This window comes from Varroa destructor, unplaced genomic scaffold (assembly GCF_002443255.2).
Source record: "Varroa destructor unplaced genomic scaffold, Vdes_3.0 BEIS01000001.1, whole genome shotgun sequence".
Lineage (NCBI taxonomy): Eukaryota > Metazoa > Arthropoda > Arachnida > Mesostigmata > Varroidae > Varroa > Varroa destructor.
Window position 1 is genome coordinate 65,371,436 of NW_019211454.1, and position 27,789 is coordinate 65,399,224.

The window sequence follows — 27,789 nt, forward strand, 5'->3', positions numbered from 1 at the left end:
TAAACGCACACAGTCATATGTGATCACGTCGCTTCTGTCCTGGTCAGACTGATACCAACCCAAAAGTCTGGCATAAACAAATACCATGCTGTGCACAGGTGCAGAGATGTGCACGTACAGATACGCGCTCTCACTTTTTATGCGGCTTAAACACATTTGTTACTTTAACATAATATTCCTTACAATTATTGCAAATGTTTTTGTAATCATTTAAAAAAAATGCAGCAATGGTGGTTAAAAGTCGCAGGTTTGAAAAGCGAAACGAAAAGAACGTTAAATATGACTTTGTCCTAAAAGCACTTGTTTTCCTAAAACTAGTTTTCTGCCTTTTGATAGTTATAATTAGTTTTGAACTGTATGAAAAAAGGGAAATGGATACCTATAAATTTCTTACGAAGATTACGGAAACTGATGATAGTTCACCATTCTCGGTGAATTTTTTTCAATAATTTAGTTCACTCACTGCTTCTTTTATGATGTTATTACGGTGTTACGATGTCTTAAGTTTTTGCGTTGCTGACAATTCTGCAGCATTAATCTGCATTGCACGTTTCACACAAAATATTGGTTTTGTCATCCTTTAATTCACTTCTCGTAATATCTGCTAATTTTGATAATGTTTTGGTTCCTTATAAATTCGCTGTGCGTCATATGCATGATCCGAATACTAAACTTAATAATTTTTTGTTGGAAACTGTTGACTCTGTGATTACTACAGGTAGATTATTTTGTTACTGGCCCACGCTTACTTGGTACGAAACTTGAGTATTCTTTTGGCGCAAGCAGACAAACAGCAATAAAAATCATCAAGGAAATGTAAACAAATTTGCTAAAAAAGGGACAATCTGAATGGCCTTTAGGCCATCTCACCACACTTTTATCGCTAACAGTACACTAATCCAAACGCTTACAGAATGTTATAAATCTCTTTTAGTTATATGCTACCTCACAACAGATACTAGCTAAATTCGTCACCATAACAATTTTTGACTTCGTTCCTAGTTATCATAGTCCTTCATTTACGGGGGCGTAGGACGGTCCCATGTCCTAAGTTCGTTGAGTAATGATTCAAGGTAGGGGTTTCCACCCAGCAGGTCAATTTCTATTCGGCACTCAGCGTCGAGCTTCTCCATACGTGCCACCGTGTAGTCGAAACTGCCGAGGGATCTGTAACACGACAGAAACAAGGAAAATTGCAGTTCTCGAACTACAATATGAGCATGACATAACGCAACCAATATTTAGATCATCTGATGTGAAGCAACAGTTACTTAGCGAACCTCTAATAATATTATAGAAAATTTTTTAACTGAGGGTGCTCTTATGCTCCGTTTCAACTGTATTACCTGCTTAAAATAACGTATTTAGATAAATTATCAAGCATATATTTTAGAAGTAAAAGAGTTAGAAAGATGCTATACTTTAATACACATCTAATGTACCGTTTAGATAAGACATTTTTTACTATAGATATGACACTTCTAATCATTTTTGGAAAACTCTGTATATTTAATTTAATATAATTTACATACGATGTACCATTGACACCAACAACATATACAAAAAAACACTTATTTAACACTTAAATGATATGAGTCTTTATTTACAAAGACATACTCAAGAACAGATACGGCGTATTTCTTCAGGTCGTAATCCTGCGTCCGTTGCCGAAGAACTCCGAGTACTCGCCCGTCATTTGAATCTTTGCGAATAGCGTGAATGATCGGGAATGAAAATTTACCTTCACTCAGATCTTCGCAAAAAGTCTTATTTTTGGCATAGTCCGTATTCTGAAGATTCTCGTAGTCGTCTCGAATTTGAAAGTACAATCCTAACAGACCTAAATAATAAAATTTAGTAAAGAATTAAGCACTTCAGAGTACGAATGCTTAAATATTCGATACGTGGATAGTTTACCTTTAGTATCAAGCATAACTTCTATCGTAATTATTAGGTAAGGCCTTATTTCAGGGTACTGCTAAGGTCTTATCGGGCGGAGATGAAAAACTCAAAAGAAAGTGCGCTTTGTTTTAGGAAAGCATACTTTACGCGTTTCATACAACAGTCATCAACGACAAATTCCTAAATCCACCTATTATCATTAATTGTAACATCTCTGGATATCTCCAGCTACAGAGGAGTTGCAGCGGTTGAAATATTGATGAAAAAGAAAATACTCACCAATTAACTTAGAGTAGTCTTTATTTGCCTTGGTACTGTTGGAAAAAACCTGCATTAATCGTACTGCAAGACCAAACAGGCCTCCAGTTTTCCTCTTTACCATAAGTTCATATTCTTCTTCAGTAGGACACACTAGCGAGTCTCGCCAGAAGATTTCCATACCCTGCCCACGATGCAACTCCAAAAGCTGCTCGGAGAATACCTGTAAGATTGAAAATTACACTTATTTGTTAAATTACTGGCATTCTAGGTGCCAGTACCGTGTCTTTTATATCTAACGTATTTTTTTTTAGGAAGTGTGGCCATACGGCTTTTTACAATATTTTGTTAGATAGTGGGAGATCAGAACCAACTAGGAAAAGCCGCTTATTGAGCACTTTCTGAAGCTGCTAGCATTGCCTTTTTGAAAGCTGACTCTAAATATGTAAGAGGGAAACGCTGTACCTGTTTTCGGCGCAAGAAGGGCACGGAAACCGTTACTTCGAAATGTTCCTACAAGAGCCTTATTGGACACAACTTTAATATATAAAAATTATTTGTAACACAAAAGGAATTGGAATGGGTTGCTGTACCTGACTTCTGTTTGCACAATTGGTTTACACAATAATGTAGAGATATAAAGGAAAGTTTTATCTATTAGCATTTGATTAATCTAAACATATAGATGTGCGTAACAGATTTCGCCGCTCAAGGAATATTTATAAGTAAGACTCCTAGGGTGGTCACTCTAACTAGAACTGCTAACACATTGCTCTTGGAGGATGCACCCCAAACCCATGCGATTATCCTAGATCTTCAGTTATTCAAATAAGAAAACCAGACATATTAAATGAAGGAAAACTATTCGTAACTTTAACTGTACGTCTTAGCGTAGCTCCTACTGGACAGCAAACTAATTGCTAGTGATGCGACAGTTGTTGGTCACAATTACCAAACCATTTTAATGATTTCAATCTGACTCCTAAACCATCCACGATTACCTACGTCTTATTAATAGAATGGCTGAGGCAATTTTGCTCACCCAGGAAACAGCGCTTTCCGGGACAGAGGGAGGCGTTTAGGTTCATAACTGCCAAGCTAGTATGTTTTTGTTAGAATTTGTTCTGGAAGACTTGAATCAAAACGGTTGTAAAAACTAGAAACGTATGTAGACGCAAATAACCGTTATTATTAGGAAGTGGATATTATGAAGAGCTCGTTGTTAGAATATAGTCCCTTACGTTAATTGATGTTTCTGATACTAGTCCACAATACAAACCTCAATGGCGCTAGATCTTCCCAGTTTAAGGCACTTCTCCAAAGCAATAAAGTACACGTAGTTAGCTGTATTTAATGTTGAAGCGAGTCCAAACACACGATGAGCTGATGGCACACCCCTTCGGCGACGGCTATCATCTTCAATGTCATCGACAAGTAGCGACGCATTATGCAGGAGCATCACAATTTCGGCCACCTTCGCGCAAACGTCGGCCTCGACTTCCAGCCATAAATTAAATGCTAGGGTCAGCTTTTTTCGCATATCCTTGCCCGGCACAGATGCGATGTAGTCGTACGCCTGAGCGGGTATCGAGGCAACAGGAAAATGACATGCAATAGAAAATACAAATAATTACTTGGAAAATATATTATCATATATAGAACAAATAAAAAGCAAAAAGTAGACGTTAAACAATATAATATAATTTAACTGCCGACATCACCATTTTACTGCCAGTAAAAGGACCAACGTTACTATAGCAGCTCTTTGCTTCTGAATCAAAAAACCAAAGAAAAAAAGACTGACTATGCGCCTCGTTCTTGTCAGTATCATTCATGTATCGAGGACATCATCACCTCAGAGTACACAATATAAAAGGACATAGGTCAATTAGCCACATTTCTTTTGAAATCTTTCCGTTTCTTTGGAACAAATTTTTTTCCTGTCTGATTGAAATACATACATAATGTATATAGGTATAGAGACACATACTCCTTGACTGTATTGTAAAAACAATTCGTATTGTTACAATAACAAACTAGCTTTTGAACATTGGAGAGAATTCAGCGTAGAGAATATAGAAAATACTATAGGAAAAGCGATGAAGTACAGTACAGTCATTCTGTTTCTTCCTGCTGGTTAAACCTGCCACTGAAAATAGAAAAACGGTTACGACCCACTTTTTGTCGCCCTGATATGCGTATTTAAGTTGAACTACCAACTGAATTTCCCACGCCTATTTACGGTCAGAAAATGATGAGTATTAACAACTTGAACCAGAATTTTTATATAACATGGTATATAAATATATTATAATAAATCAAGTATAAATATTTGAATAAATACACGTTTACAGCTACATAAGCACTGACCGAATGGCTGTGAAGGACTCGTTATCGCTAGTCCGTTTTATTTTGTTAGAAGCGGTGGGGTGGCTAGCGAGAAGGACACGTTGGTGATCCGACCTTTCGAGTGCATGGGTGATTAGATGAATCCCGGCCGAAAGGGTAGGTAGAAATTTTAGAGCCTCGTTGAAAATCGCGACTAGTCGGCCAATTAGATGACACTAAAGGTACTTGTGTGGGACATTTTGTGTGTGCCTCGATTTGCGTGCGTGGATACGATTACGTGAGACGGCTTCTAGGAAGAGCTGCAGGTTAGCGTATCCTTGGTTAACTCTCGCGAATTTCATAACAGCGGCTATGGCCAATTCTCATGTCGAGTTAGTTCAAGTGGTTCGAGACTGCGCCGGAAAAGCACCTGCTGCGGAAAGCGCAACAGACAAGAAGAGAATATTTGTCTCTCTTCCGAGAAAAGGTACGTCAACGCGCTGCCCCCGCAAATTGTGACTGTTTAGACAAGGTGTGTTGGCAATGTGAGGCTCGAAAGCAGTTTAATGAGACTCTTGCCAGCTCATATGCTTACCATTAAAAGTACCATCCTCGGTGTATCAATTAGGACGCATCAAGTAAGCCGTCTTCGGTTAGCGGCACTCATACAGGCCTTGCACGAAAAATGAATGGCGAATAGTTTATGTTCAATCGAGGCACGCGATGTTAGATTACTTCGAGATGAACACAACCAGTCCTATCAAAACTAGTCGGGGCCTTCGTATTCTTAACCTGTCATCGGAACCATGCAGACATAAATAAAACTATCTACTCGGCAAATGATATGATATTTTCCAGTCAGCGAGATATGGACTATAGCACGTAAGTGCGCACGTTGCCGCGATATGTAGCGGCTTGCAAGAGAAGACCACGAAAGTGCATCCCTTACTGCCGCTTTTATCAGGGGTCTGCGAATCCGCTGCTAAAGCAGGGTGAGAATCAAAATAAATAGCTGCAGTCACAAGGAATACTACCACGACAAGAGGGTGCGCTTCGAAAGCATGAGAGGCCTAGTCGTATGGGCCGATTATCTCGGATTTCTGCTGCTGAACGGAAATAGCGTCAGATGTAGAAAGTTGTGTGCAATTCGACCGTCAAGTCCTACTCAACACAGAGAGTCACAAGGAATTCTGAACAGCATAGTATGAAGTTTTATTTACAGAATACCCACTACGAAATAATAACATTCTGCTGAATAACCATAGGCGAGTTATAAAAGATCAAATATGGCAGCATAAATATATGAACCTATATATGTATATGGCTATACGCAGCGCGATCAACTGTGAAGGACTCGTTCAGCCAACGACGAAGCGGAGCCTGTTCGCTTTATTTTATATGGCTAAAGCACGGATTCCTTCGATTTGTTGCCAACGGTCTCAGGCAGAAAGCTTGCTCTAGGGACGATGTAAACAAACTTGGACGCAGTTGCAGAGAGTCAACAGCTATTATCTGATCTCACCAAAACGTTAAAGGTTCTTCTTTACCCCAAATGGGCGGCCCTTGTTATCTCCGGCCTCCATGCGGTTTCCGAAAACTCGTGAATGGGTTCCGTGGGACAAACCAGAAGATCCTAAATAGGGTTTGATTAATGATTGATATTTTTTAAACTTTTGGCTGTTCTCAGCATTCATAATTTTAGGACCTTTAGCCTCCTGTTAGCCTAAGATTCAATCCCGCTGGATTTTTTTATATAGGGCGTATTCAAGCAAGATTTTAACGAATCTGTATTAACTAATATCGGTTGATGCATGACTGTTAAAATCTGTTCGCCGGTTAAAAAAGGAACACTTTGAAAATGACATGTGAGTGGCTTGAATCCTGAATTTACTACGCAATTAAAGTAACGAAATTCAGCTACACTGAATCAGCATGAACTGGACAAGCCTAACCTACCCAAAAAAAATATCATAATGGTTCTTCTACTTTGGAGATACATATATTTAACCATTTTCTGCTAAGGGTTAATGCTACTTACCGGTAAATGTTAATAAGGAACTTTACTATCGGGGGTATCAAATAAAAAAGAGATGTAATAACGAAAAAATGCGAATATTAAGGTCGTTATAGTTTAAATCTGACTGGTCTGTAATTCACTTTTGAGTCTGTTTGCACCGGACGTCTCTGTGTACGTATCTGCGTCAAATATGCGTGTGTGAAAAAAAACAGAGCATCCTTAGGGCAAACGGACGGATAGGTAAACAAACGAAGATACACACATATGAAGATAAAATAGTTTCATAGCTATTAAGAATGTCGACACTATAAAGAAACGTTAAGTGGAAATTTCCCAGAATTAACTACACGCCCACAAGAGGTCAGAAATTATCATGTTTAATTCAGTTATAAATAAGATCTGGCGATCTTAATCCGTGTGAGTGAAAACCTCCCATCATATGATGTCATCCACTAAATAGAAGACAAAATACAACCTGAAATCAAAATACAATATATTTGTCATACACACGCAAATGTCACTCCACCAGCTCGGCAGCTTCGTTGACCTTCCAATGCAAAAAAAAAGAGTTCCTCCAAGAAATAAGCACAACACATGTATTCAGAGAACAATCGAAGAAAAACAAATTAGTATTGTACAGATGATACTCCGCAGAACATAGATAAAAATCACGATCGAATTTTTTTAGGACATAACATTTAAAAGTTCATTATTTTATTTAACTCGTGTAACACAATATACTTCAACTTAATTAGATATACATGCGTAGTTATGATGGAGATGGAACGATAGTTATGCAAAGCTCAAGTGACGTGATTTCTAGCTTCGTCCGCTTGCGAATTGTAAAGTTGTGTGGGCAATCGTTACAGCACAGGAATGGTGTTTATCGCAAGAGAGATAAGTGCTGCGGATCTTACACCCGAAGCAATCGCAAATTTGCCTACGGGTTGGCATAGGTAACACAATAGCAATTGGGAATAGTAAGGTTTACAGCACGGCTTATACGTATATGAAAGCGGACCTAGAATTCGTTAATGCAGTTAAATCTGTCACTACAGCTGTAAAGTGATGAGTCTACAAGTAAAACCTGTGTGAAATGCTTACCTGCAAATTACCCCATTTTTAATTCGATAAAACGGAAGTAAATAATCTTTTTTTAATCCACTAACTAAAATACTGAATTAGTTTTATAGTCCTATAACTGTCAGTGAATCTGAAAATTATATTTTCAGACTGAATACGGCAAAAGCTTGTTTGCACTGAAGGAGTCAATGTGACCAAAGTATCACTTATGTAGGACTTATGTGCCAAGCTTATTGCTTTCACATTAATGAAATCTTCGTTTTATCCTTCTCAACACAATCTCACGTCTGTATTAGCAATGGAATAATCACTTGATTTCATAAACAAATAAAACGATTTTAACATTTTTAATGAAGGACCCATTTCACTAAAACCAGCATAATTTTCATCTATGTTAAATAAGAGATTTTCGGCTTTTAAGTACAAATCATACTCGGCTTTGATGTACAGGTCTATGCTTGCGTTTCGATCGCTCTGAAAACACCGCTGAAAATATAAAATATGTAGTTGTCGAACATTACAATAATACCAAGAACAAAAATATCGGAAATAGTGTTACAAGCTCGTATTTTAATGTAACGAGGATTCTTCTTTTAAAGGCGAACCGTCTATAGGATATCCTCAAATTGTTGCTCACTACATGTGAACTCGACTAGTACTGTTAGATTCAACGGTAACATTGTTACAATACATAGTCGGCCTCGAAGATAGAATCGGTAGAAGCATTACACTGTATCAACGTGCGCATCTGAATCAGCTGCGGGCTCTCCGATTCCGAATCACCTCCATATGGTGACATGTTTACATGGGTTAAGCACGTAGCGTCAGAATGTAGGTTGAGTACTTCGTGCCCAGTAGCGGGTGGAGTATTTAGAACGCCATTATTATGCACGTGGTGACTTTTTCGAATTCGCGCATCAGTAGTAAAATTGGCGTAAGTGTAAAATCCCATTGGGTCAAGCTTATAAGTTCAAATAAATTCAAGATTCGTCGCTTCACGTAGACATTGAATATGTAAACAATAAATAAATGGAACGGACGAGAGAAATTTGATATTAACAAAACGCATTCTCCCAACATTAGATAACCAATGTGTCATATACTGCGTCCATAGGACTAAAATCCCAAAATTAAAAAACTCAGATTCAACCCATATTGAGGGGCCAGGGATCGAAGACAAACTCATGCGACCAAGACAAAGTTGGTTTAACTACGTATTCTACTTCTCCAGCGCCGCCTTTGGACCATTTTTTGTTTATCATTATTAGCGGATTGGTGGCGTCCCATTACTTGCGTGCAAACTCCAGTCTACGCACTAATACAGGACCATATGACAAACAGCTGTAGGCACCTAGATTTGATATCAACAACGGCGTGCGCGTTTATCCGCATAGATACTTGACAATCATACATAATCGCAACAGAATTTCGCTCGTTAAAGAACTAACGGGTTGCTTCTAACGTTATTGAAGCACACGCATTTCACGTACACAGCCAAGGCCGAAATAGGGCATTGCGAACGCATAGTACGCACTCTGCTTTTTCCGTTTAGCTCATTACCAACTCGTACTCCGCTCACTTTTGCCATTCTCCATAAATAAACATAAATATAACCCACCCACCTGCAGTAGGATTTTCTCTTCGTTGATCTGCGATGCCGACAAAGTTGCTGACGGTGACGACAGCTCGGTCATTCTGTCCCTTTTAGATTCTGTTTGCGATCTCTGATGTATGTCGTAGTCGCTCATCTTTCCGCTTTTCTGACTTAGAACCTACTCAAATAGATACGCTAATCACGCAGTAGCCGTTCAACGCAGCAGGCACCGTGGAGCAAACTGGCGGCGAAAATGATGGATACAGGAATCGATATGTCTCTTTCTTTCGGCCAGTGACGCAAATTGACGATGTTTGGCCAGATGACCGAGATCACGCCCATGAAAACACGAATGCATGCAGCGAAAAGTCGTCAAAATAACGACACGACTTGGTTTGTATTTGTAAGAATGACGCGCGATCAGGCTCAGTGCCGGTATCGAACAAAAAATGCTCACAGTGCACCAAAGAGATAAAGATGAACACCGACAATTGCCAGATTGGCGCGCAGAAAAATATAGCGAGATGTATCTATTAATAGGTAATGTTTACTATTCATTTAGCTGCTGCTGGATGACTGTTAAGTGACTAATGTGTTGTATCGGCGGCGCTTGGTCACAGTCCGGGGTAGTCTCCTTAACGAGTAGGGTTCTATGCCAAACGCTTAGTCACTCTGTATCCCACCATTCAGCCATCCATTTCTTCAAACACAGCAGAAGGACCGTGTGGCGCCAAGCTTAATGCGCGGAATGACGATCGTTCGGCAGAACGTTGAACAACGGAATTTGGGCGACTGTGCCGCTTCTATAGCAGAGGAGGAAGACAGACGCTCACACAGGCAGTCAGTCGGACAGACAGACGAAGAGAGGATGCAATGAGAGACTTGGGGTGAGCTTGAAGTGCTGTTGAACGATACGCGGGCAGCAGCTCGCGACGAAGTCACAGATCTTGCTCTCCAGACCGCGGTGCCATCTTTGACCCAAACGGCACTCAATTTTACGAGCAATTGCTTTTACTGTATTGCTTCAACCTAATGTTGAATAAAGTAAATCTATAAGCGATACGGCAGAGGGCCGTGGCACTTCTTACTCACAGGGAGTATGACGTTTGTGGGATGTCAAATACCCAAGCTTTACAAATATTGCTTGACTAAATCGGCATAGACAGCCGCAGCACAAACCACACTCGTTGCTATGAAAAGGTATATATATAAATGTAGTTTACACATTCTTGCGGTTCATTTGAGAGACGCAGAGTAACACCGATGTTGGTATATTCGTAACCTGTATTCGCCCTTCATCGAATTAATACCTGAGAGGCAAATTAAAACAAAGCGACTTCTTGAATTAATCACCCGCTTGTGTAACAGAGAAGATCGGCATTAGTACATAAGCATCCTTTCCCATTATAGCATTTTATGGCGAACTAATTCTGCGGCCAGCTGCTCAAGATCTTAGTTCTATCAAGTGTCTATATGCTAAAAACGTTTTTTTTTTTGTTTAACGAAGTAATGCACTGTCATTATTTTCAGGCCGCTGGCCCGTGAGAAATATTTGCCTCTGTTGCAGTCAACAGGATTTCGGGTCCGAAGTTACCAGGCAAGTTTTAGCTGTAGCATTCAAACGCATCTACATACGTTTGAACGCTGCAATGAACGGTTTTTTAGCCTATATAAATGAGATGCGCTGCACATACGTTATGGTTTTTTCTGAGTTATACTCAAAAGGACGAGATTCCGCAGATTAGTGAATTATAGACCTATATTTTTGTTTGAGGCCTCAGGTGGCCTTCAGATATTACTTTTGGACAGTGTAATGAAACCTTGTATTGAAGTTACGATTAGTAGTTGTACCTACAGATAGGATTCCGTACAGAGTGCTATTTACACGACAAACGCTTTTTTGAATATAATCAAAAAATGACGTTAAATCGTGACTTAATAGCGGAATTTCTAAACCATCTTTTTTTTTTTTTATCATAAACTTACCATAACTACTACTCAACGTATCACGCTTTAGTAAGAAAATGGAGTTTAGACTGATCTAGTTATGAGTTGTCTCTCTAGGTAAACTTTAAGCTGAGACACAATCCAACCATTAGGATGCATACAATCATTAGAAGTGTTTATAACATCGTTTCCCATACCGCCCGTATTTCGTTCGTGTAATCTCTCCTGTAAATATTACTGGTCAATGATAGGAATTGCCATCCCAGCCCTTGTAATTGATTCAAGAGATTTGCACCAGCGAGATAACGTCTTAGTTCTTACTGAGGGGGACAGCTGTGTGTAAGGGTTGCTGTTTTACAGCCAACCAATATCTACAGTAAGGCATTGTCTATTTCGTAGATGTTATTTCTGTAGCAGCGAAAAAGATGCAGTAGTTCCTCGATCGATTACTGGCTGTTACCGATTGCCTCTATGTACGTATACCTCTAGCTACGTCGAGCTATCAATTGAACATTCTAGTTGAGAAGCATTTTTGATCGAGTGGAACTTATTTAATTTGTGTTGACTTTCGCCGTATGTTTTGTGCTTCTCGATGTTCACAGTAGTGCGTTAGAAATACAGGGAGCAAGAAGAAATGATATGTCAAAGAAGCCACTCGCCTTCGGGGCCATGGTGTAAAGCCATTTGCGCTGGCTGGCTGCTAAGGGTAGCACTGACCGGACTCTGCGTGACAAGCGTCAGTGCATGGTAACTAGTTTCCTAGTTGTCTTCATTGCTTTTCGAGCCTTACCGGAACGTGGTGACCAGACTGAACATTAACGAAATCACTTTATTTTAGAAAATACATCAGTTAATTGCTCCGGGAAAAATCAGCAGATCTCTAAAGTCCAAACTTTTTTTCGTTAGGTGTTAAGAATATCTCTGTATGCATTTTGGCTCCGTGACAGCTGAGATCGTAAACGTCATTGTTCTCCTTGTGATGATGATTGCGCAAACGCTTTGGTGTGGTCTTGCCAGAACAAACATACCGAAGAAAGCAACGTGTCTTAGTAGACCAGATTGGAGAGGAATAAAACTCGATGAAAACAATAACCTGATGAAATAATATTGTCGAAGAGGTATTACATGGAAAAAATCTGCACATGGCGAATAATTATTATTCGGCTTTAGCTTACCGTAACTACATATATTACATAAAAACACAGGCGTGTTTCCACCACTTGAAGGGTAAACGATATTCAACCTACATAAGTTACTTAAAAACTGTCGTAGTATGAAATGCTTACAATAACGTGACCAATAGAACCAGATTATCCAAGGCTTGTATAAAATGGGACGCAAAAACTAGAGCATAGTTATAGTTCGAATATCCTCTTAATAAGAATTGTGAGCTAACAGCACTTATCACTGCAAAATTCTTAATTAGAATATCCCACACCAGTGATGCCAACAAAGTATTGCAAGAGCTTACTTAAATCATTTACATCTTATGGACGAGTGATATATATATATATATATATATATATATATATATATGTAACTGACCCAGCATCAAAATAGCTTATACCCGTCATTAACATGGGAGTGTTTTAACAGCAGCAGAGAGAATAAATACATTGCCCTGTTCAGATATTTTGTAGCGAAGAGCCTTCAGATCGATTAACTAAAGTTTATAATGATTCGCTTTACTCTTTATTACATGAATACGATAATACACGAGTTAGACCCAGTAATTCTTTTCAAATATACGAATATACAGCGACACACTTTGCTGCTAGATGACATCTTCAGCATTTTCAAATTTTCAAAATAATGTTGGTAACATACGTTCGCCCTCTGTTTAACCCTATTTAATAACGTTTAGACTAAGTAATTGAATATATGCATATGTAGGACTGTTTCAACAGTCACTTTGGTGCCGTAAATGTTGGGCTATATTTTAAGCATCGTCCATTGAGATAAGCCACTTCTAGCTACTTTATGTAGCAGTCGTGCTGTGCAAATCATGTATACCTTCAGCTGCGAATGAAATAGATCAAAATACTTCGCGGGAGCTCAGGCTACGCCGGAACGAGTTGACTTCAGATGAATATTCATTACTCGAATGCGCGCTTATAACCGGAGTTAGTGTTTTCTACCAAAAAAAAAATGCCATATGTGAGCATTGCGAAATTCAAACACAACACCAGTCAAAACGTATAGGAAAACAGTGTCTCCATTTAAGCTATATATATAAAGTTCTGTCTCAGTCAAGTTTAATTTTGAAAATGCGTCAGTATGCTCCGGAATTGAACCTTAGTTACTCTGCTAGGTGGTATGTAAAGGAGAAGTGAAGCTTTTTCAAATTTTCAAGTTTTCGATTATGTACCCCGGGGACCCACTGAAATTCGGGATGCAATCCCCTAGCCAGTTAAAGAGTTAGACAGCTTCAGCCATATGCGCTGACACTCGTCCGGAACTGAAAATATCCAGCGACTGAAAAATTTGTCTTGTTAGCTACGGTGTTTCCAGAACTATCGGATTAATACCTGGTGTCCAATAACGAGCGTCGAGTTATTTTTACAAGTTACTCTCTCTACATCTTACCCAAGCGATTAGATGTACCATATTGTGCTTAGTAAAGCATGGAGTGGGTCTACATGAAGAATACAGTTAGGCTAATGTAAAGTAAGTTATATTAATGTCTTTCATAAACTTCCAGTCGAAGCAGCTATATTTTAAATGCCACATATCTGGAACTCGCGTCTGATCAGCGATACCTTTAGCTGTCACCATATAGTTCGCGTAGCGATATATCCTATTTCAGAAGCATACGGCTGCCTTTTTGATGTCGGTATTGTTTCGTATTATTTTTGTTTTCATCAGCGCATGTGCTGTTTCAAACATGGCTACGATACGAAGCTGTCCGGCGATTCCGCCCAATCGAACGTTGAGCTCTGCTGGGGGCCTTTGGCTGCCCAATTTGGCCTGCTCAAAAGTGAGGGTATCCTACCTTCCGTTATTGTCGAGTTATCTCATTTAAGGTACCATAATCTATGAGCTAGGTTCAACAAATGCACGTGTTAGATACATTTTTCGACTGCAACCAAAAGCTATGTAGTGATTTCGGCACCCTTCGAAAGGATCCTCTATCACCGACAACAATGGCACATCCCATCCAGTTTGTTCGTTTAAAAGTACGTTAAGTCATGTTCGTACTGCAAGTATTAGAAGACCCGTAACCGAGGCGCTGATATGTGCTACTATGCCGACGTCACGTTTTTCATGACAGCATTATGGAAATATTTTTTGTGAGACTTCCCCTGTCCGCACTATTAACATATACTCATAGAGCGTCCGTTGAATATAATTTATAAGTTAGTACAACACTCTGAAAAAAAATATAAGAAACAAAAGGTATTTATAGATGTGTGATAATAAATATGACAGAGAAAAAAAGACTAAGCTTTTCAAAGCACCTCCGTACGATTGTTATGCTTTATGATACGGTCTTTTTTGTTTTTTCGTTAAGTATGTGATACATAGTTAAAAGATAGTTCCAATATTGGAATGATCAGGAAAGTTCTCTTTTGTCTCGGTTTCCAAACTAGGCCATTTGAAAATGATGGACGTTACCTGCCTGACTGGGGTTCGCTAGACACCCGCCCAACACCAACGTGGTATGACCAAGCAAAGATCGGTATCTTCGTCCACTGGGGCGTTTTCTCCGTTCCGTCGTACGTTTCTGAATGGTTCTGGTGGGATTGGCAGGGCGTACCGGTATGTGGATATCAAGCCATAGAAGCGTTAGCAAATGATGTTGAATGTTTCGTATGCGTCTCCACGTGACACCACTGCATTAAAAATATTAGCGTTCCATCATGCCGTCCCATAAAGTAAAACCCTTTGGCTCTTCTAAGGTCGTGAAGATTTTACAGAGAAAGGAAAATTAAACGTTACATTATCTGCTATATATTATGTAGTTACATAAAGTTTTCTTTTATGTGTAGAACAAGGACATAGTAAACTTCATGGCTAAAAACTATCCGCCTGGATGGACGTATGCCGACTTCGCACGTAGCTTCCGGGCCGAATTTTTCAATGCATCTCAATGGGCTGATTTGTTTCGCCGCGCCGGAGCAAGGTAAATGCGTATTAGGTCGAATATAATTGTATATATATCACTGACATGCACATGAAACTCTATGTAGAACTGAAAACACGTGTAACTATTAAAAATGAGTGCTATTTAAAGGCCTATATTATATATGTACATTTAGAAGCGACTTCGTATAAACGAAATAGTACAATGCACGATTCTGCTACCATGAAAATATTGAGCATTGTTTGTGGCTATTATAAACGCCGAATAGCCTGCTCTCGTTCTACTTAATTTGCTTTTGCATTGGTTGTGAGTTCGTATTTGTAGTGTCATTGCGAACGCATGAGTTTTTCTCTGCTTGATGTTTCGTCTCTACAAGTCAGCCCACGTCTCATTTTTGAACAGCACAGAAAAGGGTCAGGGGTCCCTATTTAAAAAAATTTGCTCTAATTTTTAATAGCCGAATGCCTCGCACATTAATATTGGTGCAGTATCACAAACATTTAGCACGAATTGTCACAGGGAAATAACTGTATCTGTGTAATACTTAAAACTTTTTACATCAGTTTATTTACAGTTATCTATACAATCGGCTTTCGGTTTTTTGAAAACCGTGTGATTTTAACCTAGTATCAAACGTGCTTTTGAACATGATTAAGGTAACTGCTTTGTCAAAAGCGCTGTAACAATGATGACAGTTGTCTCCTTCTCTTAAGATGGTGGACGCTTTTAACGCATTGTAATACGGTATCGTTGCATTTCTTTACCATCCGTGACCGCCGTAACCTCCGTCAAGACCACCCCCGTGTCCGCCTCCCAGACCTCCGCCAATTCCAAAATCGCCGTGGCCATGGTGTGATTTCACATAGACAGGCTCTGGCACGATGACGGGCTTTTTGACGTAAACTTGCTTGTACACAGGCACCTTCACAGGGACCTCAACGGGCTGGGGCACGGGAATCTCTTTGTGGACGGGCAAAGGCACATGAACAGGGACCTTCACAGGCACCGGAACAGGCTTGTGAACTGGAATAGGAATATGCTTATAAACGGGATACGGACTGTCTTTGTAAACGGGCACGGGAACCGGTACAGGCACTGGCTTGGGTACAGGATAAGGTTTAGGTACTGGGTAAGGCTTGGGAACAGGCACGATCTGGGGGATCTTCTTAACTACGGGTACCTTCACTGGAACAGGATATGGCTTAGGCACATGTACAGTGTGAGGTACAGGCACTACCTTATGAACGGGATAAGGTTTTGGTACCGGGACAGGGTACGGCTTGGGTACCGCTTTTGTTATGATCTTGGTAATGTCCTTAACATAGCCATGGCCTTCATGTTCTCCTCCGCCCAGATCCCCTCCTCCGCCAAGCTCTAGGCTATCACCTCCGTATCCTCCGAGGTGACCACCGGCATTAACGACCGCTGCCACGCACAGCGCGCCACTCACAAGCACAAATGTGCGCATGATCTTCAACGGGCGTCTATTATTGGCTGTCTCCGTTTAACGATTTAGAGCGATCTAGATCTACGGCTTGTTTGCGTATATATCACTGTAATGAGTAACTTACAATACTTGAATAGCACAGAGCTTAGCTTTTATATTCTCATTCCTCTCGGCAATATGACTACTACTGTCGTATACGAAAGCTGCCTCGGCGGCTACCACCTGCCCTCACCTACAGGAGCAGTTGCTGATATTTTTGATGCCTTTGCTAAACCAGAATTGTGACTTGGGTTACGAACATGCGCCATGATGCTGCCCTGGCCCTCACGAGTTGCGGGGAAGATGGTTCTCGGGTGGGGGTGTGTTAGCCGTGTCTGCAGCAACATTGGTAAACGGTGCGGTAGTGGGCCGTAACACACAAAAATCAAGCAATACAAACGGAACGATTTGTTCGCCCTTTGTAGTGATATTAGGTGCCTCATATTGTATACAATATATAACGGCCTACGCCATGCGGCTATCGCAACGTAAAACATGCTTATCTCTGGCTGCACGCCACCTACAATAGGAGGGGGCCGTCGGGAAAATACTACCTCCCCCACCCCAGCTTGTTCTTGTTACCGTCGACATTGTTATTATCGTTATCAAAATAACAGCCGCGAATCGTGTAACACAGTCTACAAGCAGTAGCTATCAGTTGTGATATTGGTAGTGTCATAAAACAGCGGAAAAAACTCTGACTACGATGGTTGTTTCGGCAACAGCAACGGTAGCGGCAGTAACGCTGGGTACGCCCATTAACTGATCAGTCAGCTGGACAATCAATCCTGCCTGCGCCCGACTGAATTTGGATTTCTACATTATATCTAGCCTGATAGTTATTTTTCTGCTGTTTAACCAGCAGAACGTACATTTGCGCAGTCAATAGAAAATGCTAAATGACGTTTTTTGAGAAAAATTAGAGACAACAGGAGCGAGAAGGAACTGCTTCTGACAAAGGTTATGGGTTATGCTGTAATGATACAAACTTTCATACTACTACTAGTCTCATTTACTAGACACGGCGCAATGTAACGAAAATCTAATAAAAAATACGACTTATCATCTGGTGAATGGTTACGCTTGATGCCGGTTAATTAGAATTTTCAAAGTAGTTAGTAAAGAACATTACCTTGCGTCTAATTAGACTTACTGCTTTCGGCGACACCGTATTTTTGTTCGTATTCCTGTTATTTAAAAACGTTAGAAATGTATCCAAATTTAGAATAGCACTATCAAATAGGGTCTATTGAATAGAACAGCTTGCAGGTTAACTAATTTTATAACCAGATATGGGCTGAATATAGACTGACGGTACAAGGAACACAGTTATAATCACCGAAGTTGCTGAATCATGTCTTCAATGGGTCGTCAAAATCAGTCTTTATCCGATGTAGTAATCATTGAGGAAGTTGAGAATATCAAAGAGAGCGATTTTTTCTTATTTCTGATAATGCTGTTCCCAGAAAAAAAATGTCATTTTAATTTAAAGTCGTGTATAAACTCCAATTTGGGTTCGTTTAACGATCCTATAAACGGGGCTAAACTTCATCAAATTGCTTGAATACTGTAAATATTCTCACAGCTTCGAATTGTATGAAAAGATAACTTCTATTCCCTTTGGCTTCTTTTGGTTTTGCTTCTGTTTACTATACTCTACATATTATATTATAGATACGTAGTACTGACCTCAAAGCATCATGAAGGTTACACCTTGTGGCCATCGGCCACCTCATTTAACTGGAACTCGCGTGATGTTGGTCCTAATAAAGATCTCGTTGGTGAACTTGCGAAAGCAATACGTGCCTCGGGGGATCTTCGATTCGGACTTTATCATTCACTTTTCGAGTGGTTTAACCCTCTGTATCTGCGAGATAAGGCTAATCTATTCTCCACACAGAACTTTGTGAAGGTACGTTTCATTTATCCGGCTTTAGGTTCTAATAATATGCAGGAAATCTCATTTGTAACTTAGGTAGGCCAAAGTTGCTATTGTCTATTGACAAACCTATTTTGAGTACACGCGTCCCCAGTCAGATTTCTTCTGATCAATTTTGGCTAATATATGTATATGTGTGTTATTATTAAAGAAACAAGTCTTCAGGCCATTCGTATATGACAGCACTAAATCTCTTGGAATATTGTTTGCCACGACTTTTCAAAAGTTTGGTGTTATTCATTGCACTAACTGGTCAATCTACTTGTCTTGAAGAAAAATTATTTGTTTAGTTGTTCGTTCTCATTCGACGACTCAACACACTAACTTCTATTTCATTATCAATAGTGTCCACATCGTAGCTAGAATAAATTAAATAAAGGCTGAAAAACAAACTTTACAAAAAAATTTATCAGAATGGAAAATTTAGGTAAGGAAACCCGACTAGTTTATTCCAGTGAACCCTGTACGACACAACTGACACATGGGCAACGGAAATGAAGGTACATAATAGCTTTTAGATAAGAAAAACAAAAGACCATTTTATTGAAAATTCATGAAAAACTTTTTTAATGATATGCATCTCAAAATTCGTTACTAAAACGCTATAAAAGTTAAAAAAAATAAGAAACTTTATCACTTTATTGTGACAATAAACAATCCATAAAAAATCGAATTGAGATTAATTAATAAGGCTAGTTAATATTTTTATCAGAATCTTTCTTTAGCAACGTTTTCTTTAGCAACAGTTGTTTGTATTTTGTAGAAGAAACACCAATATAATTTTGTTGTAATTTCAACCCTCCTAACAAAAAATATTACCTTCTACATCGGAAACGCTTCTACATCTCTTTTCCTTAGGCCATAGATGAAGCTGGCATGACTCTTCCGCATAGTGACCAATGGGTTTCTTATTTAGGTAATTTTTTAAATGAACTATGCCCAGTTACTAAGTATCCAGTGTAACAACCATTCTATCTTATATGACGTTTACTTGACTTATCTACATGGTAAAATACCACGAAAAACCTTAAAACAACACCGTTTGTTACAAAACACTTCTGCCAATAATAAATTCTATTAGACCATAGCATGAATCAACGTCGTAGATGCGAGTTCAAGGGACTTTTTTGTCAGCCCTGGCTGATCAAATAGGTTATTGATATTAATAAATGGACAGCAATTCGAAAAGGTATTGTGTCGACGGCTCCGCATGGCCAACATTTCTTATCTCACGGTTTTTACTATGGTGAAAAAACACGATTTTTTAGTCTTCGCTCTGTCATCATATGGTCAACCATGTGACGGTGATGACGATATAAGAGATTTGATATAATTCGCAATTATAAAACATTTATCTCTTTGGTTACTATTTGCACCCCATATTCGTTTCCAAGTGTTCTGCCAGTTTTAATTGAAATTTCTGTTCTAAGGAGAAATGTGTAGTTGTCATATTGAGATTTTTAATTAAATTCAAGGAACCAAATCCATTCAGTAAAGTCTGATGTTCGTTTAACACTGCCTTGATTCATCGGTTTGCAGCCAAATGTGCGAGTATTAATTGTATTACTGAAAATAATCAAGGCAGAAGTCGTTAGATGGCTCATTTAAAGCAAGGCATTGTAAATCTATCTGACGCAAGTAATATTTCTTACATCTAACGCTTTAAGATCATGCGTAAGTTATATTTAGCATTTAACTTTATTTGAATGTGCCCGTTATTTATTATATACCCTTTGAAATGTTCCTCAGACATGCATTATTTTGCCCCACATATATTTTTTTTATATTGATCGTTGAAGAACGATTTTGCCAAACATTAATCTTTGTTGAGGGAAAATTTAAATGACTGAACTATTTTAGGCTAAAGTTGGTCCGGAACTGATCGATATTGTTAATACGTACAAGCCAGACGTTATATGGTCCGATGGAGACTGGGAAGCTACACCTGAGTACTGGAACTCCACGCACTTCCTTGCATGGCTCTACAATGATAGGTAAGGTAAGCGTGCAGCAGCATTAGCCTCCGAGACGTATCAAACAACCGAGTTAATTCTGAGGCGGGTCGTCTTAGCAGCTCTTTTATACATATAGTAGTCTAATTGGTCCGGTATTAATTTGTATAAATAGGTGGGGCATATCCTATCGCTATCAGGCTTTTCCTACGGCTTGCCTATATAGGTGATAAGTTGGAAAAAACACTGGAAAATGCAATGAATATTCTATATATTCACTAGTCACTTCGAATCTTGTTTGTAGCAGGTCAAGTGCATATGTATTATTTTAGAAAAATAAATTTGTCGTGAGTATGCGCAGTCCATAAAAGAAAAATTTAGCAACAGGTGATTGCTGGCGATAATCCAACATAAGGGTCTTTCATTGATTTTTGGCTAACTAGTGCCCTCTTTTTGCTCGTATAGCCCTGTGAAGCATACGGTATTGGTGAATGACCGTTGGGGCATTGGAACCGGGGGTAAACATGGAGATTTCTATAATTACGCTGACCGTTACAATCCAGGTGAACTGAAGTATCACAAATGGGAAAATGCCATGACTTTAGACAAGAGTTCTTGGGGATACCGAAGAAATATGAGTTCTGATGACGTTTATTCGCTTCACGAGCTTCTTATCGTGATGGCCGAGACTATTAGGTGAGTAGGTGTGCTCTTGAGTTGATAAACTGTGTGAAGCTGTAATAAAATAAAATTTTATTTAGAAATTTCTAGAAAACGGCTCTAGAAAAGGCAACCGGGCTGGAATCGAGGACTTTTCGGTTGGAGTCATTAAGTTAAAGCCGAACCGTAGGCAGTTCGTAGTGCTGCAAAATGCATGTATTAGTAGTCGGTAAAACTTCTTTTAGTTCATTAGGTTTATCTATAATGCAGAGGATACCCTCACTGGTGTCTATAAATGTGCACAACCCATCTTACTTGTTCTCTGAATTTATAAAAAAGAGATAACTGAAAAACAATGTAAAGTTTGACAAAACGTACCAATGAAACAAACGCACGAAATATGCAGAATACTTCTTTGGCTAATTCCTGCTTTTTCTTACTCGACACTGTTTATAGTTGCAATGGAAATTTGCTAATCAACGTGGGTCCTCGTGCAGATGGCATCATAGATCCCATCTTCGAGGAGCGTCTTTTACAACTTGGCCAATGGTTGCACAGCAACGGAGAAGCAATCTACGAGAGTAGGCCGTGGACTGTACAACATGACCGGCTAAATGCAAATGTTTGGTAAGCGCCATTCCGTATCTCAGAATATTACCTAATATTGCTTTTGTCGTGATGTAACACAGTCTTAGCGTCTTCAAGGAGTACCTAATTAATTTTTGACCAAATCTGCCTTCATAACAATAATAATCTTCATAGTTTGTCGAGAACTGCATACTAGTTAGTAATATATTTATGATTATGAGTCGATGCGCTCAGTAGACTAAGGCCTCAATGTCTGATAGAGATGATGTTTATACTATTGATAGTAATATGCAATGACTTGTATAATTTATACAGATGCCAATTATACAGCCACAAATATCGCGTCGTATCTTAAGATATCAAACTAATGTTTTGACGCATTTACGCATTATAGCACCGAATAGCAGTAAAGCTCAATGCGATAACGGTAGCGAGACCTCGAAATTTAACACATCCAAGGCGAGCTTTATTATTAAATCGAAAACCTGCACTTTCATGCGGGGTTTGTAAACTTTTACTATCGAGTCACAGTAAGTCGAGGGCCGATAGTAACATGGGCTCCTCAATATTCTACCGTTCTTGCCCAGAAAACGGATGGGAACTTTGCTTGCTTTTTAGCACTTTTTATGAAGTCGGCACTTAAAGACACGAATGCATTGGGTAAGCGGTAAAGAAATAGACTCGCATTTGCAGTCATATTAGTATGAAGAATTTTATTGTTCATATGAAACAGGACTAAGATTTTGAATAACTTGATGTTACAGGTACACAAGCAAATACCCCATGACAGTGTACGCCATTGTGTTAGCTCTTCCTACAAACGATGAAGTTCAGCTTGGAGCTCTTACCTCACTTAGCTTGGGTACAAACTCTGTCATGACTCGTCTTGGCGATAAGCAGGTTCTCGAATACACTGCCAATGCCCAAGGGGTTATAATTAAGGTAACCTGAAGAAGTCCTTGTGACTAACCTTGCACTCTAACATATAATTATCACCTGAACATGTACAAACTACGGTTACGATTACAATAGGGGTAAACTATGACTTCTTAAATGTTTGTCAGAATACTCTTTGCTTACAAGGGATGCGCCGCAAGAACAATTTTGACATATCGCGGGTATTATTGGCATGGGAGTGTTGATAGCAAATACGTCGATAGTAATCATATTATTGCTGACCGGCTTTACACATCGTGAACAATGGCTAAATTCGGCTAAGAACTTGGGTGTGATTTAATTTGGAGGTTAAAAATTAGCTGGCTTAAATGGTTCTCAATATACGAATACAAACGCAATTTTATATCACAAGAATTTGAATTTCACTGTAGGAAAAGCATCTAAGTCATTTTTGATGCTGCGCTAATTGAGTCCTTATGTACAACCTGTTACAACACATGATTTTCCAATAATCAGTGGAACTGTTTTCGTAAACGGAGTATCAAGTGCAGCAAGGAAGCATGTGATATTTCGTAGGACAACTTAAATTGCGTTTTAAGAGCAATTATTAACAACTATTTTATCAATAAATCTGTCCCATATGTCAAAACCTTTTCTATATGTCAAAACTGTATTAAATATACTGCACATAATGGTTCAATGTATTAACGTGTTTGATGGCCTTGAACCTTTACATTAGCAGTTAGCGTCTGATTACAGAATTGTGGAAGATAATTTCCACATATTTAAGTGTAATTTAATAGATTTAGTCTTAGCAGGAATGCTTAATTGGGACTGTTCATTATTGTGATGCCGATGAGTAGGCGTGGTACCTTAGTAGCTAAAGTGGTTGCCTGCTAATATTCGACAGCACGTGGTGGTCTAGGATCGAATCCAGGCATAGATTCGTTTCGTGGTAGGAGCTAGCCGTCTGATAGAACGCCTAACGGTGATGCCAATATACCATGAACTGGTTTAACAATGAGTTGAGTTGAGTTTACTTGTAAACATTTGAGAAGTTATAGAAAAAGCGGACCGTTGTCGATGCACAGGGCCATGAATTTAGTGATTGTAGTGTATATTGTTTTATAATGGGATACAGACGTAATGGCATAGTACTGGACATCAATTCGGACAAGTGGAGTTTTGAAGAACTATTTACGTGAGAATCTCTGAAACGTTTGTTATATCATTTTTTTTTTGTAATGGGCTTATTTTATAATACATTTATTCAGTATCAAAGCGGCATTTAACGTAACTCATTTAGTTGAAACTAAACTTTACTGATCGCATTGACAATGATATAATATACTTGAGGGTTTCGAAAAGTACCCTTTCATGCTTTTTCATGATTGAATATTGAACATTTTCTGCCTTCAGGTGCCTCCTCCATTGCTTCGAAGCCTGTTGCCCACATCGGCGTTTGTTATTAAGATTGAACTGAGGCTTTAGTGCCTAAATACTGTTGGCCAAAGTTTGTCGTTTATCATATCCACGAATACCTACTTTTTGTAATTTGAAAATGTTAAAAATTCTACACCTATGAAATAAAAATATATTTGCAATCTTTATGTGCGTTTCGTAGATCCAGCTACTTTGATTTAGAATATTCTGATGGCTGCTGCAATAGGTTAATAATCGTGCCCAGTCGTTACTACTGAGAAATTGAATTCAGTCGCATAGTGTAAACTAGCTACTGTGCCGCGCTGCGGGCAAAGAGCCGCTCGTTTGTAAAAAAAAGCCATTAATCGAAAACATACAGATTCAACTTCTTCACCGGACCGTTTATGCTTAAGGGACAGAACTTTCGAACTTCCTATTGAATCTATTGTTTTGGCACATTGTAATAGCTATTTCACTGACCAATTCAATTAGCTAGAATATAATTCGGACCAATCATATTATCAACCATTAGAATGAAAGCTCAACGAAATGTAGTCTCGAAGCTAAACTGTCGTTGCAGTATCGGGTAATTGCAACGAATACGTTCCACACGTTCTCTTCAACACCTAAACTATTGATTGACCAATCGCCATCAACGGAACCGCAACTATAATCGTCATAACCTGTTTATTGTAGGGCTCGCCTTGCTATCAGGCCGTTTAATGATCTAACAATAATTCGAAAATACGTCGTCCTTTCGCAGTATAAATATACACAAAAAAAGCAGTTACCTGCCATCATTACTGCCTGATTACTTTCAGTTGATTAACAATTATTTTTTCATTTTAGCCAAAACAAACAGTGATAGAAGACTAAATACACGGGTATTAAGTGAAGAGCCTAAAGCATTATGGAATTAGAGCTGGTAACACAAAAAGGCTTCGACTAAACTAATTGACAGTACTTAAGATAAATATTGTGCTATATACATTATGGGCAAGTGGAAAGTTTAATAAGTACTTGCATTCTAACTTAGGGAGAAAATCTTGCCGCCAATATTTGTTTAAGGTCTTTATTACATGTATATTAACCTTCCGTAAACCCTAATTTTCTCACATAAACGGGCTACAGGCATCTTTTAACGAGAAACATTACTAATATCAATGAATGAAACAAAGCCTGACAGATTTATCTTTATTTTTGAACAAAATTTCTTAAGAGCGTGTTTAAGGGTCTATTTGGGTTCATAATACGCTATAATTTTGCACTAACGCATAAAAAATACAGCAAAAAAGGATTTGTCCCATAAACCATGCAGGTAATCTAATAATTTTAAACAAACAAATTCTCAAATCGAAATAAGTATATCTTCTAACAGATCGCCTTCTGAGAATGTACACTATTATTTATGAAATATTGAACCTTTACCGCAGTACGTGTAATGAAAACACTGTTCTGTTGTAATACCTAATGTCGTGCCACGACTCCTATTTACAAAATAACACATAAAGATACGTATGCGTTTAAGACGCTACATCAGATACAACTCTCTAAAGGAATCTGTTTCGAGACCTTCCGTCGTTTAACGGATTGCGGAAATCCGTTGACATTTTAGAAAGGTCAGCGCACTTCCAGCGCATCGCCCACTATCCCCTAATGGACCTCTTTTAGATCACCACCTTCATTTCTGCATTCTCCTGCTGCTGCTGCACAAGCGAAAAATCATCGTCTGCTCAATCTGTCTGCCTTTCTGCAGTATTGACCGCGTGGCTTCGGTCGCCGTTGTGTTTTGGCCGTTGCCGTTCTTCGAGATGGCTGGTCGCCTAGCTGTCTTGCCATGCTAACTTTTTGCTCGGTATATACCCGCCATATAACTCCCGCTGGAGGCTCGCGTTTGAGTGGGAGAGGGTAAGGGAGCACGGCTAGCTCTGGACGGCTGTGTGCGTTTTTGTGGGACTCTGTGTGCCCATCTGGGTGTGTTTCCGCGTCCATCCGACCGCCCGCCTGCCTGTCTTAGCATAGCTTGCTGTGTGTGTGCATGTGTGTAAAGGTCTCTGGTGTTGTCGCTGCTCTATTGATGAGTGAAAACCGTTGCGCCAGCGGCAGGCAGTATTGATGTTGGTGGAGCTAACTTGTGTCCATGGGTGCCCATGCGCCAGCCATCGTAGTCGCAGGGTGGTGGTGGTGTGTGATATTAGTGCAGTGAATATTCGCGTGAAACGTGCACACGTTGCACCCGAACTGTACGTCGCACGTGGTTGAAGCAAGGAGGCGCCGCTGGCGGGGCGACCTCGTCAAGAGCTTTGGTCATTTCAGGTGTGGATAAAATTGCGCGCACTTTGTAGGCTAACTACCGATGACACCTAGTCGGTTAGCCAGTGGCTAAAGACACAATGTATACCTAGTGCCAAAGATGCTGATATCAGTTGAGCCTCCTGCTGTTGCTATTTCGCTGTTACGAGTACACACTCTATATAGATATATATAAACATGTATGGGAGAGAGTGTGAGGGGTTCGATTAGCTCCTTCTTCATTCTGTTTCCTCGGTATGGTTCCACGAGATGGCTAGAGTTTAGCCGAGTGGATCTAACGCACTGCGTCTGATGTCCTGGTGTGTGTGTGTGTGTGTGTACTAGAATTCGTTGTTTGTTCAAACGTGCACGTAGGCTGGTTTCGTGTCGGGATTGAAATCCCAAGTGCATTCAAATTTGTCATATGGATGATGCACGATCTGTGTTAGATGACCTGGAGGCTCCTTTGCTAGAACAAAATAATGATAATGGCGACAGCGAAGAAGTGTCTTTGTCCGTCGATTTGACGTTTAAGCTTTAATTAATTAATCGTTACGATTCGGTGCCATTGGCAAACTGGTTGGTAACTTATCGCTGGACTAGATGTTGGATGTATGTTAAGAAAAATTATCCCTAAACGCGAATTAGTAGAATTGTGGTTATCAAAAATGCCGCAGATAACGATAGATAGTACATAAATCTGCAAAACGGCGGTAGCGATTCCGATAAACTATAGATAGGGAACGGCTAAAGGGAAGGAGTGGGCTAGGCTAAATGAGATACAAACGTTACTACGTAGTGAATGCTGCTGGGTTGTTCGTTTGATGGCTAGTGCATGTAACGCTATTTTTGTTTTTACTCAATGCTTGTATTGGAGTATCTACCACATAGGCAATTTTTATTTATCATCAAAGTACGAATTGTTCAACGCATTGACGGTGGCTCATACGTTGTATAGCAATTCGAATCATTCTCTGTAAATAGTCCTTAAATGGCATTTGACTTAATTTACGGGTAATTATTACAGCATTTATATGAAATAGTGTTTAAACAGAGCAAGCAACTTTTTTTTTTCGAAACATTAACATTTTTCTCAAGAACCCTAACAAAGACGAAGAGCGCTTTCTTGATGAAAGATCTGAAGTATAGGACTATACTCAAATGAAGCAATCATCTCACTCCCTACAGTTCGCGCTGTTTGCATTTTTTTAGAAAAGCTTTTATCAGATACTATAGAACGTGCGTAAGCGTGTGTGGTAATAATAATACAGTCAATGTGGTTATACATGTAGTACATTTATAATCAACAAGAGCAATAATAATATAGGTCAACAGATTTT

General features: G+C 39.3%; 4 protein-coding genes across 21 annotated transcripts in view; 2 read left to right on the forward strand and 2 right to left on the reverse strand.

The window, feature by feature from the left end:
• Nucleotides 1-93: 93 nt before the first annotated feature.
• Nucleotides 94-9,992, reverse strand: qm (geranylgeranyl pyrophosphate synthase quemao). 8 transcript variants are annotated; one of them, XM_086977279.1, is made up of 7 exons: nucleotides 9,211-9,951; nucleotides 5,084-5,280; nucleotides 4,531-4,921; nucleotides 3,440-3,736; nucleotides 2,182-2,383; nucleotides 1,618-1,840; nucleotides 94-1,167 (listed from the first exon to the last, which is right to left on the reverse strand). In XM_086977279.1, the coding sequence occupies exons 4-7, from the start codon at nucleotides 3,698-3,700 to the stop codon at nucleotides 1,020-1,022; spliced, it is 834 nt and encodes a 277-aa protein (XP_086833405.1). In that variant the 5' UTR covers nucleotides 3,701-3,736; nucleotides 4,531-4,921; nucleotides 5,084-5,280; nucleotides 9,211-9,951; the 3' UTR covers nucleotides 94-1,019. The 8 variants fall into 8 exon arrangements, with proteins under 8 accessions (XP_086833405.1, XP_022643969.1, XP_086833412.1 ...); XM_022788234.2 differs by lacking the exons at nucleotides 4,531-4,921; nucleotides 5,084-5,280 and having other exon boundaries at nucleotides 9,211-9,466; nucleotides 9,734-9,954; XM_086977286.1 differs by lacking the exon at nucleotides 5,084-5,280 and having other exon boundaries at nucleotides 4,531-4,918.
• A 720-nt stretch (nucleotides 9,993-10,712) lies between these two features.
• On the forward strand, nucleotides 10,713-24,345 carry LOC111243125 (alpha-L-fucosidase-like). 5 transcript variants are annotated; one of them, XM_022788227.2, is made up of 10 exons: nucleotides 10,713-10,779; nucleotides 11,732-11,876; nucleotides 14,720-14,888; nucleotides 15,119-15,252; nucleotides 18,374-18,611; nucleotides 20,499-20,632; nucleotides 21,056-21,286; nucleotides 21,707-21,877; nucleotides 22,603-22,780; nucleotides 24,155-24,345. In XM_022788227.2, exons 2-10 carry the CDS (start codon nucleotides 11,764-11,766, stop codon nucleotides 24,224-24,226), a joined length of 1,440 nt encoding a protein of 479 aa, XP_022643962.1. In that variant the 5' UTR covers nucleotides 10,713-10,779; nucleotides 11,732-11,763; the 3' UTR covers nucleotides 24,227-24,345. The 5 variants fall into 5 exon arrangements, with proteins under 5 accessions (XP_022643962.1, XP_022643964.1, XP_022643966.1 ...); XM_022788229.2 differs by lacking the exon at nucleotides 10,713-10,779 and adding an exon at nucleotides 11,445-11,602; XM_022788231.2 differs by lacking the exon at nucleotides 10,713-10,779 and adding an exon at nucleotides 11,447-11,602 and having other exon boundaries at nucleotides 11,735-11,876.
• LOC111243129 (uncharacterized) lies at nucleotides 15,752-16,789 on the reverse strand. Its single transcript, XM_022788239.2, has one exon. It carries the CDS (start codon nucleotides 16,679-16,681, stop codon nucleotides 15,974-15,976), a length of 708 nt encoding a protein of 235 aa, XP_022643974.1. The 5' UTR covers nucleotides 16,682-16,789; the 3' UTR covers nucleotides 15,752-15,973.
• A 1,576-nt stretch (nucleotides 24,346-25,921) lies between the features above and the next one.
• The window catches only part of pins (G-protein-signaling modulator pins), a 21,902-nt gene continuing 20,034 nt past the window's right edge, over nucleotides 25,922-27,789 (forward strand). For 2 of the 7 annotated variants that reach the window (XM_022788218.2, XM_022788222.2), the window contains exon 1: nucleotides 26,142-26,473. The gene's annotated coding sequence lies outside the window, so the exon portion shown is untranslated. The other 5 variants (XM_086977218.1, XM_022788220.2, XM_086977225.1 and 2 more) reach the window with 5 other exon arrangements.

Coding starts and splice junctions, on each gene's coding strand:
- LOC111243125 (XM_022788227.2), top strand. CDS start 11,764: ATGATATGTCAAAGAAGCCACTCGCCTTCGGGGCCATGGTGTAAAGCC. Junction 21,287..21,706: donor GTGATGGCCGAGACTATTAG/GTGAGTAGGTGT, acceptor CACTGTTTATAG/TTGCAATGGAAATTTGCTAA. Junction 22,781..24,154: donor CCCAAGGGGTTATAATTAAG/GTAACCTGAAGA, acceptor TTCTGCCTTCAG/GTGCCTCCTCCATTGCTTCG.
- LOC111243129 (XM_022788239.2), bottom strand. CDS start 16,681: ATGCGCACATTTGTGCTTGTGAGTGGCGCGCTGTGCGTGGCAGCGGTC.
- qm (XM_022788234.2), bottom strand. CDS start 9,336: ATGAGCGACTACGACATACATCAGAGATCGCAAACAGAATCTAAAAGG. Junction 2,384..3,439: donor GAAGATCTAGCGCCATTGAG/GTTTGTATTGTG, acceptor TCAATCTTACAG/GTATTCTCCGAGCAGCTTTT. Junction 1,168..1,617: donor TACGCCGTATCTGTTCTTGA/GTATGTCTTTGT, acceptor GTCGTGTTACAG/ATCCCTCGGCAGTTTCGACT.